The sequence below is a fragment of the Takifugu flavidus genome, chromosome 1 (genome assembly GCF_003711565.1).
Source record: "Takifugu flavidus isolate HTHZ2018 chromosome 1, ASM371156v2, whole genome shotgun sequence".
Taxonomy (NCBI): Eukaryota; Metazoa; Chordata; class Actinopteri; order Tetraodontiformes; family Tetraodontidae; genus Takifugu; species Takifugu flavidus.
In genome coordinates, this window is record NC_079520.1 from 12,065,014 (window position 1) to 12,081,937 (window position 16,924).

The window sequence follows — 16,924 nt, forward strand, 5'->3', positions numbered from 1 at the left end:
ATAAAGTACATCTTAATCTAAATCAGAGCTTCGTTTTTCTTCATCTACAGTTGTTTAATCAACTTAATAGTCTCATGTTAGATTCTACATCACATTAGATATCTAATGCCTCGATTATATCTGGTGTAAGATATCTAAGAAAGGAGAACACCCCCAGCATCTGTTTCAATAAATTGACACTTGGATATTACCTCTGGAAGGCTGAGTTTCAATTATGTTCATTAAAAAAAACACCCATTAAAATTAAAGACAAAACATGTTTCCTAAAATGTATTTTAAAAAAATACCATAAATCACACATCCATAATTACTTGTGGAAAAAGCTAACAAAAAAATAATCCTGGTACTCTTCAGCCCAGTAAGAACTTAACTACACACTGAGCAATCGGATAAACACTAAATTAAGACAAAAAGTAATTAAAAATAATAAAAGCTTCAAAAGAAAGAACATGTTTGCATTTTTGGCAGCAAAGGTAGCAGTATTGTGATTCTGAGAGTATCAATCCAGCATGTATCAAGTCCAGTTACAGATGTTACAGATGTTGATCCTGTTGAGCGGTGACCCAAACGTGCTGATGAGATCAACAGAACCCCGGTGATCTGCTGACGTGGGGATAGCCGTATATTCAAACACATAAAATATTCACAACATAATCCACAAAACCTCGCACTATCATAACACCTGAAGCTAAAACAAGCCACTGAGAACCTCCTCAGACTGAGAACAGCAGAACAGTCTCCAAAAAAAGATCAGGTAGAACACACTCCAGATTATCTGAACATTAAAGCCTCAAGCTTAAAAAGATTTTCTTTTACCAACCAACAGTGCATAAATAGTAAACGTACAGTACATTTCACTACTGTATTTTGACAGAACTCTGTATGTCAGTTGAACAGATTAAGGACCAGTGGTTTTTCTTCATTTTCACCATTCTGGAAACAGCCGGGCAAAGGTCAGCAGACAGAAATGCTTCAGATGACTACGCTGTTGCTGCTGCGGGAGCTCCGATCCTACAAGGGAAAAGAACCAGAGCTGAGGTTACGGAAGCAAATGTGATGATTTCATGCGTGAAGTCATTCTGCCACAGTGATAACAGGCAGATAGTGACCAACATTAGCCGCCTACGCTCACACCAGCAGCGTGAAGATTTGAGGCCGTGCTTGGATCCAGACAGAGCAGGGGTGTGTTTGTTAGGGAACGTGCTGCGGCTGGGCCACAACGTGATTAACGTCTGCTTGTTCAGTAATCAAAGGTCAAAATAGCCCTCTCTTGAGCTACAGGCTGCCAAAAGGGATGGTTCACCTATAAAAGTCCTGCTGTCCCCTCAATGAATGAGGCTCAATATTATTCAAAATAATCAGCATTCTTTAGATGACAGTAATATCAGAGCTGCATGTGAGGGGGCAGGTCAGCGTCGACGGGAGTCTTACTGAAAACTGGTGGTACTTCTTCCGGTTGTTACTGCGCCCACGCTGGTTTTCGATGGAGAAGTAACTGGGAGGCTTCTCTACCCAATCCTTGCCTTTGTTCCATTTCCTTCCAGCTTCCTCATCATCTGAACTCCAGGGCTCCTTACGACGGCGCGGGGGGGAGAAGCTCCTTTCTCTTTTGGGCCTCCGAGAGTGCAGCTCCTCCATCAGGTCATCTCGACTCCTGGAGCGGAGTCCTGACCCACCTCCTCTCCTTCTGTCTGACCCCCCGCTCTCGTTCCACAACTCCCTCTGTGGCGTTTTCCCTCGCCTTTTCTCCCACTCTGACTCATTGTAATCGCGCAGGATTCCCCGCCTGGGAGGGGGGGAGGCATCTCTGTAGCCTCGACTGTTGGGGAGACCTCCAGCAGAGCGGCTTGTACTTCCACTGGACTGGCTGGATAACGGAGGCCCCCCTCTGGCTCTGTCTCCACCAGCAGGCCCCCTGCCTGAGGAGAAACTAGGCACACGCTTAACAATCGGAGGCAGAGTGATCACCCTCCTCTCCATCCCTCGTACACCAAACTCATCAAGGGCTGACAGCATGCTGGGGGGTCCGGGCATGTATGGAACGGCTGTGGGACCTGGCTGTGGCTGGACCTGTGGCTGTAATGGTAACATGTGCTGTGCACTGTGAGGAGCTGCCTGAAGTGGTCCCATATCCAGCTCCCTCACCTGATTCTCCAGATAGTCCAACATGTGGCCGTTTCTATGATTGCTATGTTGTACGCTGCCAGTCATATGGTGTGGAGGAGGGGGCTGCTGCTGCAGGGGAATGGGTGACAGCTGCATGGGAGCCATGGCAAAGTTCTGTTTGACAGGATAGTCTGTGAATGAACCTAGAGGGGAGAAAAGATTCAACATGGAACTAAGAAATAGATTTAACGTGCAGTGATGTTTTCCGCCGCTAGGTGGCAGCATAAATAATATAAATGCTTTGTTTACATGTTCTTTACGTCATGACATGCTAACAATCACACACTAGGACCGATGCAGCAAAGCACAAAAGAAAACATCAAAATTACCTGAATGTAGTATGGGGACGCCCTGTGTGGAGGCATTGCTACTGATGGGAGCATAAATGGGCTGACCATTCATCCAAGGAACCATGGCCTTCCGGGCTTCCTTCAGCATCCTGTGCTCCATCACAGCTAAAATGACAGACAAAACATGGATTCGCGCTTTGAAATAAACTCTGTTAAGGTAAATGTAAGAGGTTATGTCCTGGTACGGGTCATCTAGAAGCGTCAGCTACCTTTCTCTGGGCAGCAACACGTCTGCGGGCAGCAGGGGCAGCGCACGTAGCAGCAGCACTTCTGTGGGCAGCACTGACAGCAGCAGATGCAAAGGAGCATGATGAGCAGGAGAGCACCCAGGATGATCAACAGCACCGTCAGCCAGTCTGCAACACACAGCAACATTCTCACACTTGCATGTGACGTTGCTGACGACGCCACCGTATCTCCAGACTTACGGTACACAATGAGCTTGACCTCCCGATCAGAGTCCCCCGATGTGTCACCAGCAGCATCAATGGTGCAGAAATACATTCCATTATCCCACCACATCACCTCAGTGATGACCAGGTCAGCCTCTGCGGACACACACCAGGCACTGCTTAAACTAATGTTACTCGTTACATTAATCTGGATCAATGCGGATCATTTTAGAGAAAACTTTTTGACTTTAAAGCAGACAATGAATTGAATGAAATGCTCGAGCGTACTGTTCTGAATGGTGATCTTGCGCTCTCTGTACTCAGGGCCCAGGGTGGGCTCATTGATGCCCCTCTTCTGGATGACTGTGCGGATTGTGCGTTGGCGGTCGGGGCAGTCGTTGGCAGGATCCTGACCAAGCTGCAGAGCCGCTTGATAGGCTTCAAGAACACAAAACAGTTGTGTTATGACACTTCATGCTGCAGCATCTAAGCCACCATTGTGTAACTACTGATGAAATAACTACAAAAAAAACAACAACAATCATTCATGTTGCTGTGCCTGCTTTTTTTAACAAGCTCACCAGCTGCATTATGTCCTAAACCAGAAGTCTTTAAAGAAATACCACTGTGGAGAACGCACAAATGATGTATGCACGATTAGAAAGATATCGGCCTTAAAAAAACCAAACAAAAAAAACAGCCTGCCAACACATCATGAAATATAAGAAGAATAAAGAAAAAGGTCAAAGTGCCTCATACCTCCCCGGCAGCTCTAACACGCCCCCATCACACACTTCAGACACATGAGCTTATTGCCCCTTCAGCTGCAGCCTCACCTGTGGAGTAATACTCCAACACTGGGTCTTTACAAAAGGACTTGAACTTCCAGGAGACCAGGACATCCTGAGGATTGGCTGAAGTGGAGTAGTCACAGCGCAGGATGACGGAGGCGAACAGAGTCGTGCGCCTCTCCGTCTCTGGAACGATGACCTGGATTGACAGCAGCTCTGGAACACGCCAGAAAAACGCCGAGATCAGACAGAACAGTGAAGGTGAAAACAGCAGCAGGCGGGACGGAGAATCTGATCAGACTGGTTAACAGTTTACTGCCAGTCTGTTAAACAGCAGCAGTTATTACCATGCTAATAACTGTCAATCAAGCACAGCAATGAGAAAGCAAGCTGTTGACAGCCAAGATGTGCTGATGGAGAAACATCTATTAGAGCTGTAAAAGTTTAGCATAGATCATTTAAACAGTAAGTAAGGCCAAGCAAGTTCATTTGATGATGCTTGTGCAGGTGCACGGGGTGTCACGAGTTCTAGAACAAAGAAAATGATGAAGATGTGCGAGTCAGCAACCTTCAAAATGCTACAGTTTTTCATGCTAACCTTGTGACAATGAAGTAAGTAGATGGAAAAGTCCTGAGAGAAAGGCGTAGTTGCTGAGCATTATAAAAGGGACATGTTTGTTACATTGGGCAGAGATCTCTCTGCATGCTGTTGTTGCATGTGTTCTGACTGACTTATTAAACTCTTAAAGGCAGCATTCTGACTTTGTTAAGTAGCTGAAGAAAATCCTCGACAGAGTTCAGTGAAAGGTTTAGTGATTTGGGACTGGGTGCACAGTGACTCTTAGAATTGAACACAGATTACGCGTTTGCAGCTGATATTGACTGTTTCTGCCCGTTTGTGTGTGCGCGAGTGTGAGAGAGATGGGGGCGGGACAGTGAGCAAAGTATCAGAAAATCGATTGGTATTTCTGTTGCAGAACTGCCAAACTCCAACATGTATTGCACATGTTCAGTATTTTTCACGAGTGACTCGGAAATGATGGAAATATTGTTCTCCCCTCTCGTTCGGCAGCTTTTTGAGCACTTATTCACCGTGTTCTGAATTAGTTCTGCAGAATAACTGTGCAGCAACAATGGCGTTTGTTTATAAGGCATTATGGCAGACTACGAAACCTAATCGTGGAATTAAGTAGAAAACGTCCAGGTTAATGCATTAGTCGCACTGCTACATTTTGATTTACGGTCTATAATTTTAAGTTGGGATCTTATTTTCGGTTGTTTTAGTCCAATAGGTAACTTAATAAACAGATTTTTCTACACGCTATAAGAAACACATGAACTTAATCTTTACGTTCTTTCAATTCTAACAAGGGCGTCACGTGACTCCATTCGGCCTTGCCCTGTTTACACCTGTCGATAATTAACCTGCACAAACGTTTCTTCCTTACAATTGTTTTCTCAACTATTTACTTCATAAATTCCATCTTACAATCACAAACTAACTAGAAACTTTTATCAAAAAAGTGAACCACACGGCAAGATGCTGTGTTTAAAGGCCTCTCCGGCCTCACCTGTCGGTAGAAGCAACAGAAGCACCGCCAGTATCATGTTTCCCCTCGTCGCTCTTTATCCTTCCGCGGAAGCTTTCTTTCTTTCTTTTTTTATCCCGCGGGCGCCTCAAAGTCCACCGAAAAATCTGAAGTTTCGGACAAAGACGAGACGTAACCACTGCTCTGCATCCCACGTCTTCCTTATATCGCCATGTTAGCCTGGTGATGTTTATTTTCGAAGGAGCGCCGCCGAGCAACAACTTTCCCACACGCTCTCCCTGTGCCGGAGGCGAATCACCTCCCCCACACCCCTCCGCCTCGGTGGTGACATCAGTGGCCCCGCCCACTTCGGCAGGTGCAACAAGGGCGATGAACAAAATCGGGACTCGTTAGAACTGAACATTTAAATATTAATATCCTTCTAAAACAAATATAGTTTGAGAAAAGAAACGAGCAACTCCAATAAAAAGTTGGGTGTGGGATAATCTTTATTTAATTTTCCTTTAGGAGTAAATCTGAAGCTGGATGAAGTAAAAGTAGGTCACTTCCTGTCACACTGTAATATGTTTGTTTGTAGGCAATAGTTTCGGTGTAAAGTTCAGCTTTAGGGTGATTCCCGGTGGCTGATCCTGCCCCCACTGAGCTGTTGACACAAAACAGCCCGACTGGAGTGCTGCCCTGGGCGCACTGGAGGGTGCTTGAAATCCTGATGAAAATGGATGAAAAGCTGCTGTGTGAACCGCAGGATGAGTGGCTTCGTCCACTCTTCCCTCACCAGGGTCTGGAGACACACGGTACATGTTAATGTTCTCTCTGGACACTCGAGGATCAGGGCACGATGCTGGGGGTGGGAAACCAGCTGGGATCTGCTGAACGGTAGCGACTATTCTCACACAGCTGCAGTGTTGAGGAGTTTTTAAACACTTTCTTTTTGGTCTTTAGGAGTTTTTAAGGATGGAGGTTTAAGGCCTGGGGCCTTTGTTCCCACCAGATGTCGCCAAACACCTCAGAGTTTCCACATGACCATTGCAGCACATCTGTGGTGTTATAAATAGTTTAATAACTACAAAAAAAAAATGTTTTAAATATTACACATTCCGTGACGTAATCTAAAAGAAAAACATCATGACACTCAAAAGAATTCAATTTGATGCATTCCAATAAATAATAAAAACGTCACCTTGTGTTTCTCCCTGTCATTTTCTTATGCCATAAAACAGCAAATTAACACAGCTCAGAATTTAAAACATGCAATCTATTCCATTTAAAACAGCAGAGATTAACAAACAATCTTTATTCAAAAGTATTTAAGCAGTGCAATAAATGGAATCATGGTACAGTACTTACACAGAGTAAAGAATTCACAATAAAGACACTTAAAATGAACCTTGGCTGCACTATAGTGCCATTCAGACATTGGTAAGAAAAATCATTTAATTCATCCATCCCACACAACAAGACTAAAAATACATTATACATACATTAAAAAACCACACGTTTGTGTACATTAGTCCTTAGCCTTTCTCCACAACAGCAATTTCAGTGAGATGAGCTGACCTTCATGAGGGTGATGGGACAACGTTGCAGCCGCCCCTGCGCAGCAGCAGGACGGTTAGTGAGGTGACTGGCAGTGCTGTGCAGATGCAGGCAGGCAAACCTTGTCACACTATCAGAGAGTCTCTGCTCAGCGCAGTGCTCTGTTCAGGAGACACAGCAACAGCCACACGTTAGAGACTCGGCATGCAGAGAGTCGTGCAGTGAACATGCAGCGAGAAGCCACGTGAGGAGAAATGACTGATTTTTATGTGACAATCATATTTAATAAGCCCACTTTAACGCATTGACAAGCATGCGCAGGTTCAAATTAAAGTTATAAATTAGTTCAGTGTCAAAGTGAGCTAAAATTGCTGTATTGTAATAATGCTGTATAGAAAATTACATGAAAAGAAAAAGCTCTACATTTGCCATGATGCAAGAAAATACAAGTGTGAATTCATCTATGAATGAATGAATGAATACACAATGGTTAATAGGAAGGAAATCATATTTCTATAGTTTATTCAACATCAGTTTGGTCTTTTCAGACGGTACGAATATAGCCAGCTTGTTGCTTCAGTATTTATAGGCCTTCAGTGTAAAACAGCAAAGTCTGTGCGCCTGCTACAAGTAACTCACCAGGTTTCGATTTCTGTCCCTCTCTTCTCTGCCCCCTTGCAGTGTGTGTGATGCCCCCTGAGGAGGTCGAGTGTACGAGAAAGGCCTCATGTGGGACTCTGTGGTCCTGTAACGCCCTGACCTGGGAGCGTCTACAGTGCGGTATCGCTCTGTATTGGCTTCAGCTCTGTAGTGCCGCTCTGCTTCCCACTCAGAGTACGGAGGTAAGGGGTCCTCCTCTTCTGGACGGTTGCTAGGTGACCGGCTGTAGTAACTGCCCTTTCCTCTGGAGCTGCCTTTTGAGGGAGTGTCACTATCCTCGTCCAGTCTGGCGGCACCTCGCTCACCCCCTCGGGCCCTGGCCTTGTGCTCCAGTGCACTGTTGAGGAAGGTGCCGTCATATTCTCGACTGTGGGATGGCTGCCAGTGACGGTCGCTGTCCCACGTGCCCCTTCTCTTCTGTGGTAAAGGTGAGGGGCTGCGGCGGCTCCACTCATCAACCTCATCTCTGAAGGAGCGCCTAGGAGGGCTGTAATCCCGCTCATAGCCCCGGGACAGAGCCCGGCGGCCTCGGGAACTAAAGGAGCGGGCAAAATCTTCCAGTTCATCCAGAGAGCCTGTGCGCCCTCTTCTGCTCAGTGTTTTCCTGTCTAGGTGCTCAGAACGGGAGTTCCACCTACATTGAGACAAAACAGAGAAATCGTGAAATTCATATAAAACCAAGAATTTTATCCAATTGCTGGTGTGTTTCAGCAACTCCGATCAAAGATAGACCTTTTCTGTGAACGTAGTTGTCCCCTAAATCTCTACTGTTGAAAAGAACGGAGGTGAGGGGCCCCTCATGCATGCAGCACCATGTTGGGATCACAGTCAATGACACGTTTCCAAAGAAAAAACACTAAAGGTCCTCTTGGATTCAGTTACACCCCAGAACTAAATTTGCTGTTTGACATATTATCCCTCTTAATAACACATAAACAAGCACTACATGTATTCAATAACTGTCATTATACCTTCTGTCCAGCTCATCGTCTGAGTGGTTGCCCCTGTCTCGTCTGAGCCTGTGACTCTGTCTGGGCGGAGCTGCTCTCAGTGACAGGTCGTCCAGGTCCGCGATGGGTGGGAGTGCCTTCATCTGGACTGTCTGATAGGTGTGTCTGAAGTCTGTGTTCCCTCCATCGTGAAGGGAGCTCAGTTCCGACATACTACTGGCTGCTGACGCAGACACAAAAGTTAATGCACCGTGACGCGATGCGAGGATTAAATCTTCTGACAGCGTTAAACAGACGGTAAATTAGCTACTGTCTGCTCCGAGGAGAATATAGCACTTAGTCAGCACTGAGGAGAGCTGACTCCAGACCTCTATCATCTTCGTAAACTACTCTCTAAAACGATTTAGAGACAATTTAGTAGATGTTAAGCACATACAACAGATTGGATGGAAGCTAATGCTAGTTCAGTGAAGTAAAACATGCATCACAGAGACAAATCATGGACAATAATACACAGCCACACAGACAAATGGAACTGGCCCGATCTGTGCAGGCTTACGTTTGAGTGAAGCCATCTTGACAGAAGGAAACTGACTCAGCTCCTTCTCTATGTAGTACCGAATATTTGCTGAGGCTTGCTGTGGAGCAGCTTTCAGTCTGTAGCCATTGCGCACTGTGGATGTTGACACACAATCATGCAGCACACACAGACACATAACCATGCAAGGACGCACGAGAGAATGCCCAGTGGCCATATTCATGTTTTTTAAGTTTTACACATGGACATAAGTGTCAGGGGTTAGAGACAGAATTGAAGATGAATAACGATGGGCGAGATGACGGTTAGTCCAAAACAAAACCGCTTTAATGTAGCTCACCTCCCGCCAGGTTGGTCTCCACAGAAGGAATAGATGTTATCTTCGGCTCTACGTGAGATGAAGGGGCAAGCGGGACCACAGCAGGAACGCCAGGAATGTAGTAAGGATAGACAGGAACCTGAGCAGGTGGTCCACGTTTGGCCATCTTCCCTGCCTCATACACTAAAAAGGAGAACAATACCATGAACGTGACTGTTGGGTCATTAGTGAGAGAACACGTCCAGACTCTACTGACAGTGTCGGGGACAGCAGCAGGTGTCGGGACAGCAGCAGCAGCGCACGTAGCAGCAGCAGGAGTGAGGGCAACACTGGCACCAGCAGATCCCCAACAGTAACAGGAACAAGAAGCTGCCCAGGACTACAGATGCCACAAACGCCCACTCTGGAAGTAAAAAAGAAACACACAATTGCATGGTACAATTAATTCATTTTTGCTACAACAGAATGAGGTATCAGTAAAATGACATTTATAACAAATAACAAGCCAGACCTCGTATCCTCACTGATCTCATTTGTCAGGGATGTGATCATGATGATTACCAAAAAACAATATTAACAAGAAAAATGCTGCGGTGAAAAATCAGAGCTCACAGAGCACCAGAAAACAAACATCAGATACAAACTAGTCCTGAGGTCGCCCTGATCTGTGGTCACATCTTTAAGCCTCCAGATCATAATGACACACTTCCTCAGGGTGTGCCGAGAATCCCAATCTACTGGATGATCTGTCATTACAGCAACACGTAATTCCCGTCAGCTTGGAGGTGGTTTGAAACTCTTGGTGGTTTGAAATTGTTTTGCACAGTTTATTCTCCTTGTTTGACAGGAATAGAAGCCAGATATCTAAGTGTCAGTCAATAGGCTGTAAGTTTCCCTCATGCACATTTGTTAGTCAAAGAGTTTGGATTGGTCAGTAATACTGAAACAGCATGCAAAAGGCAGGCTTAAAGCAGTGAGACAGTGAGGGAGGCCATACCTGGCATGATCTCCACATCAAACTCAGGTAGGAGATCGTCCTGCTGACCTGTCCTGCCTGCAGAGAGAGGGAGAGCACAGGTGAAGGCCGGCAGAGGAAGCAGAAGGCGGGAGCTCAAAGTTAGAGCATTGGGTTGGAGAGCGGGTGATTAATATGGTCATGCGCATTTTAAATCTGGAATGAACAGAACCTAACAACCCTAGTTTATGCTGACATTAATAGGTACTGTGTTTTTAAATATGTTTGATTTACTATGATAGCAGCAGGGCTGTGTGGGGTGGGCAGGGAAGATTGCTTCTTCTTCAATGACTTCTGCTATAGTAACTGTGAATATGGTCCCTATGTCTAAATCATTTAAAATGAACACTGTCTTAATCAAACACTGTCACTGTAATCATGCAAATATTCTAAATCTGATAATTTTGTAGCTAAAGAAGGTGCTGTGTGGTGCCAAAAGCTGTACTGTGTCCATCTCAGGACTGTGTGGTTGTATGTGGAACATTCGGCTACATTAGAGTGTCTTGATAGCTGTTCCAAAAGGCACATAAACATGGAAACTGGAGCTGAGTGATCCTGCTCTGAGTTTAATTTTAGCTACAGTTCACTAATAAAGTGCACCCCACACTTGTTTGTCTGCAGGACAGATTAGGAATAGCACATGCCAAAGTACACGCATGCTACATGCATAAGCACAAAGATGCTGAGCAGTGCCAGGAGAGGCAGCATGTGAAGACAAAGAGAAGGTTTGGGGAAAGTGGAGCACAACCATTCTGGGTTAGTTTGCCATGGGAGCTCATTAAAAAGGTCAGAGTTGTATGACTGGCAAACAGCTCCTCTTTTGTGCTTCATGAGAGATAAATGGGTCAAAAACAGAGAAACGAGAAAATTCACAGCGCAGTGTGATAAAAAATTAAAGGACTGTAACAACTGTGCTGTGGTTAATACCTGCAGGTGTTTTCCTGAGGGTTTGTGGGGGGTCAAAGGCTGACAGCAGCGTGCAGACACTGTCCGCTCTGTGTGAGTGCAGTGATTAAATAGCAACTGACTGTGACTGATGGATTTAACCGTTAACCAGGAGGCAAGAGAAAAATAACAGGATACAATTTCTAGCTGATAAAAAAATGCAATGATTCCTGGCTTGGAAAACGATCTACATGCCGTGAAGCTCAGTAAACACTGAGTAATCTGAGAGCCCTGAGGAGCTCTGCAGGCCTCAGAGGGAGCGAGTCAGTGAAAGCTGGAGGAACGAACAGGGAGGAGTGCTTGGGAAAATTGTGCAAGACAAAAGGGAGTGAACCAAGAAGAAAAATTAGATCAGAGATTAGGGAGATGTGCTGTTCTGCTGATTAGTTCTCTTAAGATTGTTTTTGTTACAATTTCTTCATAGATCTTAATGAACGTCATAAAATGTTGTGAAACTTGGGAAAATATGGAAAAGATTGCGGTTCTAAAATGATACATATTGTACATGTCCATCTCAGTGTGCAGACTTAAGCAAATCTGTATTTACTGATATACCTTTATATATAATCCTGGATAGAAACAATGTAAAGTTGTAAAATATTTAAGTGTAGTCCTGTTATTCTCATGCGTTTAATCCACCCCCTCTTTCTGCGAGCTGATTATAAGCAGATTAGTGCTCAGTGGAGGAGGGCTGTGTGAATGAGCAGCCTTTAATACTACAAGCACATCAGGTCAGTCAAACTAAAGGGAAAAAAGCATTTTGGATAGCTTTGTTATGAGAGCTTAAGCCCTCTTCCTTTATCCCTCTCCATGTCTTTCCCAGCAGCAACTCTTAACATGCTTCAGTGTCCTCTAAAAAAGCATGTTGCCATGGTCCCCGACTCAAGATCTGTCTTTTTTATCCGCTCCACTCTGCATGTGCTTCTTTCATTCGCCGGTGCTGATGAATATGACCTTTGGCACTGCGAGTTTTCACTGTATCACTGAGGAAACTTGTTAATGATTAAGCAGCCACAAATACAAGCTGCCCAACACAAACGAGCAGCTGTACAGATGTACGCATGGTATTAAAACCTCACAATGAGATTTAGTGACTCAAGAGGTGAAGTGAAGTGAGTGCTGACCCTTCACATTATTTCATCATCACCACAGACACTGTTGTAAAGACCCTGTGGAATGTAAAGCAACAAAGCTTTGTAAAGCCTAAAATATTACCATATAGAATGAACTGTAGCTGTGCCAAACAAACAAGCAAGCTCATTACCATCAAGCTGTCGAGACGCTACATAATGGCGGTAATGAAAGGAACACTTACCGAGCACCAGTAACTCCAGTTGGGCCTCATTCTTTCCCTCGAGATCGTCGGCAATGACGACCTTACAGAAGTACACGCCGCTGTCGCCCCACTGCAGCTCCCCGATCCGCAGGTCAGCCTCTATCAGCCCCAAGAGACACAGTGACATGCGTTTTGCGTGTTTCCCAGGCTCGGTTATGAAAACCATTCTTACTTTATCTTTAATAAATGTGACAGAACATAACAAACATCTTAAAGCAGCGCAAAGTCTCCTATTAAGGAAATGCCAAAGTGAACATTTTAAAAACAAGATTAGAACTCAAACCAGACATGTGATGTTGACAAATAGCAAATACTTGTGTTTCAAATTCTTAATGTTCATGCCTAAATCTGATTTTTACACAAAAAAGCTCAGATTCACAAGGCCAAAATGTCAGCAGGAGATACTGACACAGGTTTTATCAGCTGGCTAACAGTGATTTCACACTGTTTTAGCCAGAATTGCTCACAGATCTATTTATCCAGTCACACACAGATGGACATTGTTAGATATGATACCTCCACAGACACTTTTGTGTAAAATGCAGCTGTTTTCTTCTGATAAGGGCTGAAATTTAACAGGGCCTACATGAATAGAGGTGAAAGCCAAAGGATGCAATTGTGTTCTCCAGTATGAGACAAAGACAAAGGGGGTTTATTTTGGGAGCAGAACGAACAAACTACAGTCCTGAGGGCAGTGGTCAACCAGCCGCATCAGCTGTTGTTTTAATTTAAAATGTTGATATTAATAAAGAGGACTTTACTGTTTATGATGGTGATGTCTCTGCCTTTGTAGTGCTCGGCCAATGTCAAGGAGGCCCCCTGTGCGGAGGCCACGACCCGTACTGTGCGGCTGGTGTCAGAGCACTCCAGGTGGGACGTGGCGCCCAGTTCTGAGGTCTGGATGGCCAGAGTCTCAGGCAGGGTGAAGGACTCTTTGGTGCGGTCTCGACAGTAGGACTTGTACCACCACTGTACCACCGCCGCTTGAGAGGACGCCGTCTGGTACTGGCATGGAAGGACCACGGACTGGAAAAGCATGGCGTACCGCTGCTTCTCCCGCACGGTGACATGCACGCCATTGCACATGCACACTGACACAGAGAAAACAGGAGATGGGGATTTTAGAACTTCACTTCAACAAGAGACAGCAAATTTAGATAGATAGATAGATAGATAGATAGATAGATAGATAGAGATAGATAGATAGATAGATAGATAGATAGATAGATAGATAGATAGATAGATAGATAGATAGATAGATAGATAGATAGATAGATAGATAGATAGATAGATAGATAGATAGATAGATAGATAGATAGACAGACATGAACCAATCATCAATCATGTAAAGTTATAAACAAAGTGTTATAAAAGAAGTGAATTCTTGTATCAACATGTATAAACAAACAGAACCCTCAACGATATGAAGTTGGAAACAGATGTGAATCCCTGGATTTAATCCACTATGCCGGAATCCTCCTGATATTTTATGATATTTCATGTTACTTGTTTTTTTTTTGCAAACGTTATTTTGTGTCAAAATGCTGCCTGACTGGCTCATTGTTAGTCCAGTTTAATGTCAACCAAAACCATTTAAAGATAGGAAAATCATGTGTATACAGCATTTCACCTGTGCAGATAAAAGGAATGCAGAACATTTGGGAGACATTTTGCACAATAAAAAGCAATAAGAGCTGAAACAGAAACAAAGTTGATCTGTGTTGGGGGGGGGGGGTTGCTCAGGAAAGGGGTCGGTAAGGTTAAATTCCAGTGCGTTTTGGGGGTTGGTGCCGGTGCTGCCGGTGGATAAGCAGGGGGTTATCATCACAGAGGGGGGAATGAGGACTCACTGGTAGTCATATGAAGACTAGGTGGGGCAGGAACTCACTGTAAACATTTCCCAGAAAAGAGGAAATCAGAACAAAAGCAAGTCCAACAGTCTGCCTCTCCTAAAGACCGCTCGCAGCACTTATCTAACATGGAGGGTAAAAGATACAAAAAATGCAGACTCATCAGGGAGTTAAATTACTGTACCAGGCACAAGAATGTGGTGTGTTTGTGGAACAGAGATGCTCTTTAAACAACATTAATGTAAAAAATGTAGTGAGTTCTTGGCTTTTCGCTGTTTTCAACACAACCTTAATGAGAATTCAACTAGCAAAGATAGTTGAATTCATCAGATGCCCGATTCTCCAGACAATCTAGTCCTATTTTTAAACTGGAGCACAAAACAGGCAGCACTTTTATCTGTGTTTATGAACACACATTTGCCTAATTTAGTCTGTGTAGATGCATTTTAGGGGGGATACAAAGGGCCTTTTTTAATGTAAAATTTTTCTTTACACTCATCAAAAACAAATTGGCAAATCCTCCCATGTTGCTCAATCCTTCCTGGCTGCCCCCTAAAATAAGCCTAATGAGGTTATTCTCCTGATAAAAGTTACACTTTATCTACACATTTAAAAACAATCATAGTGGCTAAGATTAGTGGAACAAGGATAAAAGCAGCTAAAACAAGTTCCTAAATTCCTCCCACGAGAGATGTTTGCTCTGGTCTTTGTTTCTTTTTTTAATGGAGCGGTCCATTGTTAAGACCTTGCTGAGAATCACTCCTCCGCTGCCCCCGCTTGAGGAGGGGGGGGGGGGGGGGGTGACACAGACTTCCAGCCAATGGGAGCATCTGTCCTCCTCCGTCTGGGTGTGAACAGACCAATTCAGTGCCAGAGTTTTGAAGGAAACCGTTACTCCATGAATGCCATCAGTCTGAGGTGAGCGCACAGACTGCTGGGTGTGTTATTACACCTTCAAAGCGCATTTACCTATTGTTTAAGGGTGATTACAACAAGTCTCACACACTGTAGGCTAATGAGCGGCTTCCACCTGCATGCACGCTGCAGGCCTCGTCTCAAGTGGATTCTGTCAGTGCGTGATCACGGATGTGTTCCAGGACAAAGCTCTGCTGCTGGAGGCTGCAGGTTTCCTGCACACAGCCAGACCTTTCCTCCCCAAAGCTGAGACATTTCCTGCTTCCACTACATTGCGCATTCTTTCATTTTGACTCATGACTCCCAACAAAAGGCTGAATACAGGCTCCTTTCCTGATAAAGGGTTGCAACATCAACTCAGAAAGGCTGTGATATGTAAATACTTTGTTTCTGTCTCATAAAGTCACGTCATCTTATAGGCAATGAGAATAATGCGGTATATATGGAGTTATAACATAATTTTATCGGCTAAACTTTTGTTTTTTTTATCCGCAGTTTAAAGATGTTAAATGTCTGGCTACAAATTTTAAAACATTTTAAAAATTACTGCATAATTTTAGTCTACCCAAGAACTACATTTAGCAAAGATGTGGGGTGAACTAACCCCATAAAGAAAATATATTACAAAAAATAGTAAATAGTAAAAAATGGACTCACTGGGGGGAAAGATGTATAACAATGTTATGTAAACTAAAACCAAAATAAAGCCCTTTTTTGAGTGGGACACGGAGAAAGTCTGAAACAAGTGCCACTAAGCAAGTTTCCACAGTTTGAACCTGTTGCGCTGTGATAGTAATGAATGACGACCCATTTGAAGAAAAGAACAAAAATTAACGTTGAGGAAGACGACGTACCTGATGCTCCCAGTAAAAGAGCCAGTCGGTAAAAGTTCATTATCCAGTCCGTTTTATGTTGAAGTGCAGTTTATCCGCATGTTGCTGATTGCGCTGGTCCGCTATGTTAATGTTGCTATTGCTAACGGGACTCAGAGCGGCTAACGGGACTGTACCACTACACACGGATGGGGGGGTCTCCCCAGGGACTGGGCTCGGACACGTCCCAAGTCGAGTCTGCCGTTCATCATAAACTGCCAGTGTTGAGTAGCTATTTCGAGATCATCACTAAAAGGCGAAGTTTAGTTAATGGCAAAAAGTGTAGCAGCAGAGGATACTGTGCAGACTTTAGAGCTCTTCACGGTGTTAAGGTAGAGACGCCGACGAGTGGCTCGAGGACCGCCGCGAGGAATTTTATTGCAACTAAATTAAGCAACTTCACACGGTAGAAGTGGCAAATCAATCCATACTTCTGGCTTGTGCTTAGGTTAAAATAAAGTTTATAATAAACAAACACAGCAAAAAAAATGAACATCTGAAATATTTATGAGCTCGATTTTCATAATTGCATTGTTTTGTAATGTTGGAATGCATCCAGATGTTCATGGGGATCACTGTAATCAACATTACAGGCAGGGCTTTAAGAGTGAGAAAACATACAGATTAATTAACATGCCTCTTTTAAAGGATGCAATTTTGACTTCAGAGAACAAATCGTCAAAGCCTTACTTAATTTTGCAGCAGAATCTCTACTCCCTGGAGCCTTGAAAAGGGCTCC

At 44.2% G+C, this 16,924-nt stretch overlaps 2 protein-coding genes across 9 annotated transcripts; both read right to left on the minus strand.

Moving 5' to 3' along the window:
- Positions 1 to 255: 255 nt before the first annotated feature.
- On the minus strand, positions 256 to 5,548 carry LOC130528260 (immunoglobulin-like domain-containing receptor 1). Its single transcript, XM_057037430.1, has 8 exons — positions 5,271 to 5,548; positions 3,745 to 3,915; positions 3,197 to 3,346; positions 2,945 to 3,064; positions 2,726 to 2,872; positions 2,496 to 2,621; positions 1,432 to 2,309; positions 256 to 1,011 (listed from the first exon to the last, which is right to left on the minus strand). The coding sequence occupies exons 1-8, from the start codon at positions 5,305 to 5,307 to the stop codon at positions 973 to 975; spliced, it is 1,668 nt and encodes a 555-aa protein (XP_056893410.1). The 5' UTR covers positions 5,308 to 5,548; the 3' UTR covers positions 256 to 972.
- Positions 5,549 to 5,719: 171 nt separating this feature from the next.
- Positions 5,720 to 16,325, minus strand: LOC130528235 (immunoglobulin-like domain-containing receptor 2). Of its 8 annotated transcripts, none has more exons than XM_057037358.1 (10): positions 16,168 to 16,325; positions 13,310 to 13,639; positions 12,528 to 12,647; positions 10,250 to 10,306; positions 9,509 to 9,655; positions 9,274 to 9,435; positions 8,955 to 9,068; positions 8,417 to 8,615; positions 7,425 to 8,079; positions 5,720 to 6,030 (listed from the first exon to the last, which is right to left on the minus strand). In XM_057037358.1, exons 1-10 carry the CDS (start codon positions 16,205 to 16,207, stop codon positions 5,854 to 5,856), a joined length of 2,001 nt encoding a protein of 666 aa, XP_056893338.1. In that variant the 5' UTR covers positions 16,208 to 16,325; the 3' UTR covers positions 5,720 to 5,853. The 8 variants fall into 8 exon arrangements, with proteins under 8 accessions (XP_056893338.1, XP_056893345.1, XP_056893373.1 ...); XM_057037374.1 differs by lacking the exon at positions 5,720 to 6,030 and adding an exon at positions 6,037 to 6,286; XM_057037403.1 differs by lacking the exon at positions 5,720 to 6,030 and adding an exon at positions 6,529 to 6,946.
- Between the last annotated feature and the right edge of the window lie 599 nt (positions 16,326 to 16,924).

What these genes read in the sequence shown, in the direction of transcription:
- LOC130528260 (XM_057037430.1), bottom strand. Translation starts at nt 5,307, where the DNA reads ATGATACTGGCGGTGCTTCTGTTGCTTCTACCGACAG. An exon ending in GTTGGAGTATTACTCCACAG is followed by an intron (nt 3,347 to 3,744) that starts GTGAGGCTGCAG and finishes GTGTTCTTGAAG; the next exon opens with CCTATCAAGCGGCTCTGCAG. An exon ending in AGAAGTACCACCAGTTTTCA is followed by an intron (nt 1,012 to 1,431) that starts GTAAGACTCCCG and finishes TTTCCCTTGTAG; the next exon opens with GATCGGAGCTCCCGCAGCAG.
- LOC130528235 (XM_057037358.1), bottom strand. Translation starts at nt 16,207, where the DNA reads ATGAACTTTTACCGACTGGCTCTTTTACTGGGAGCATCAG. An exon ending in ACTGGAGTTACTGGTGCTCG is followed by an intron (nt 10,307 to 12,527) that starts GTAAGTGTTCCT and finishes CTCTCTCTGCAG; the next exon opens with GCAGGACAGGTCAGCAGGAC. An exon ending in GGAGACCAACCTGGCGGGAG is followed by an intron (nt 9,069 to 9,273) that starts GTGAGCTACATT and finishes CAACATCCACAG; the next exon opens with TGCGCAATGGCTACAGACTG.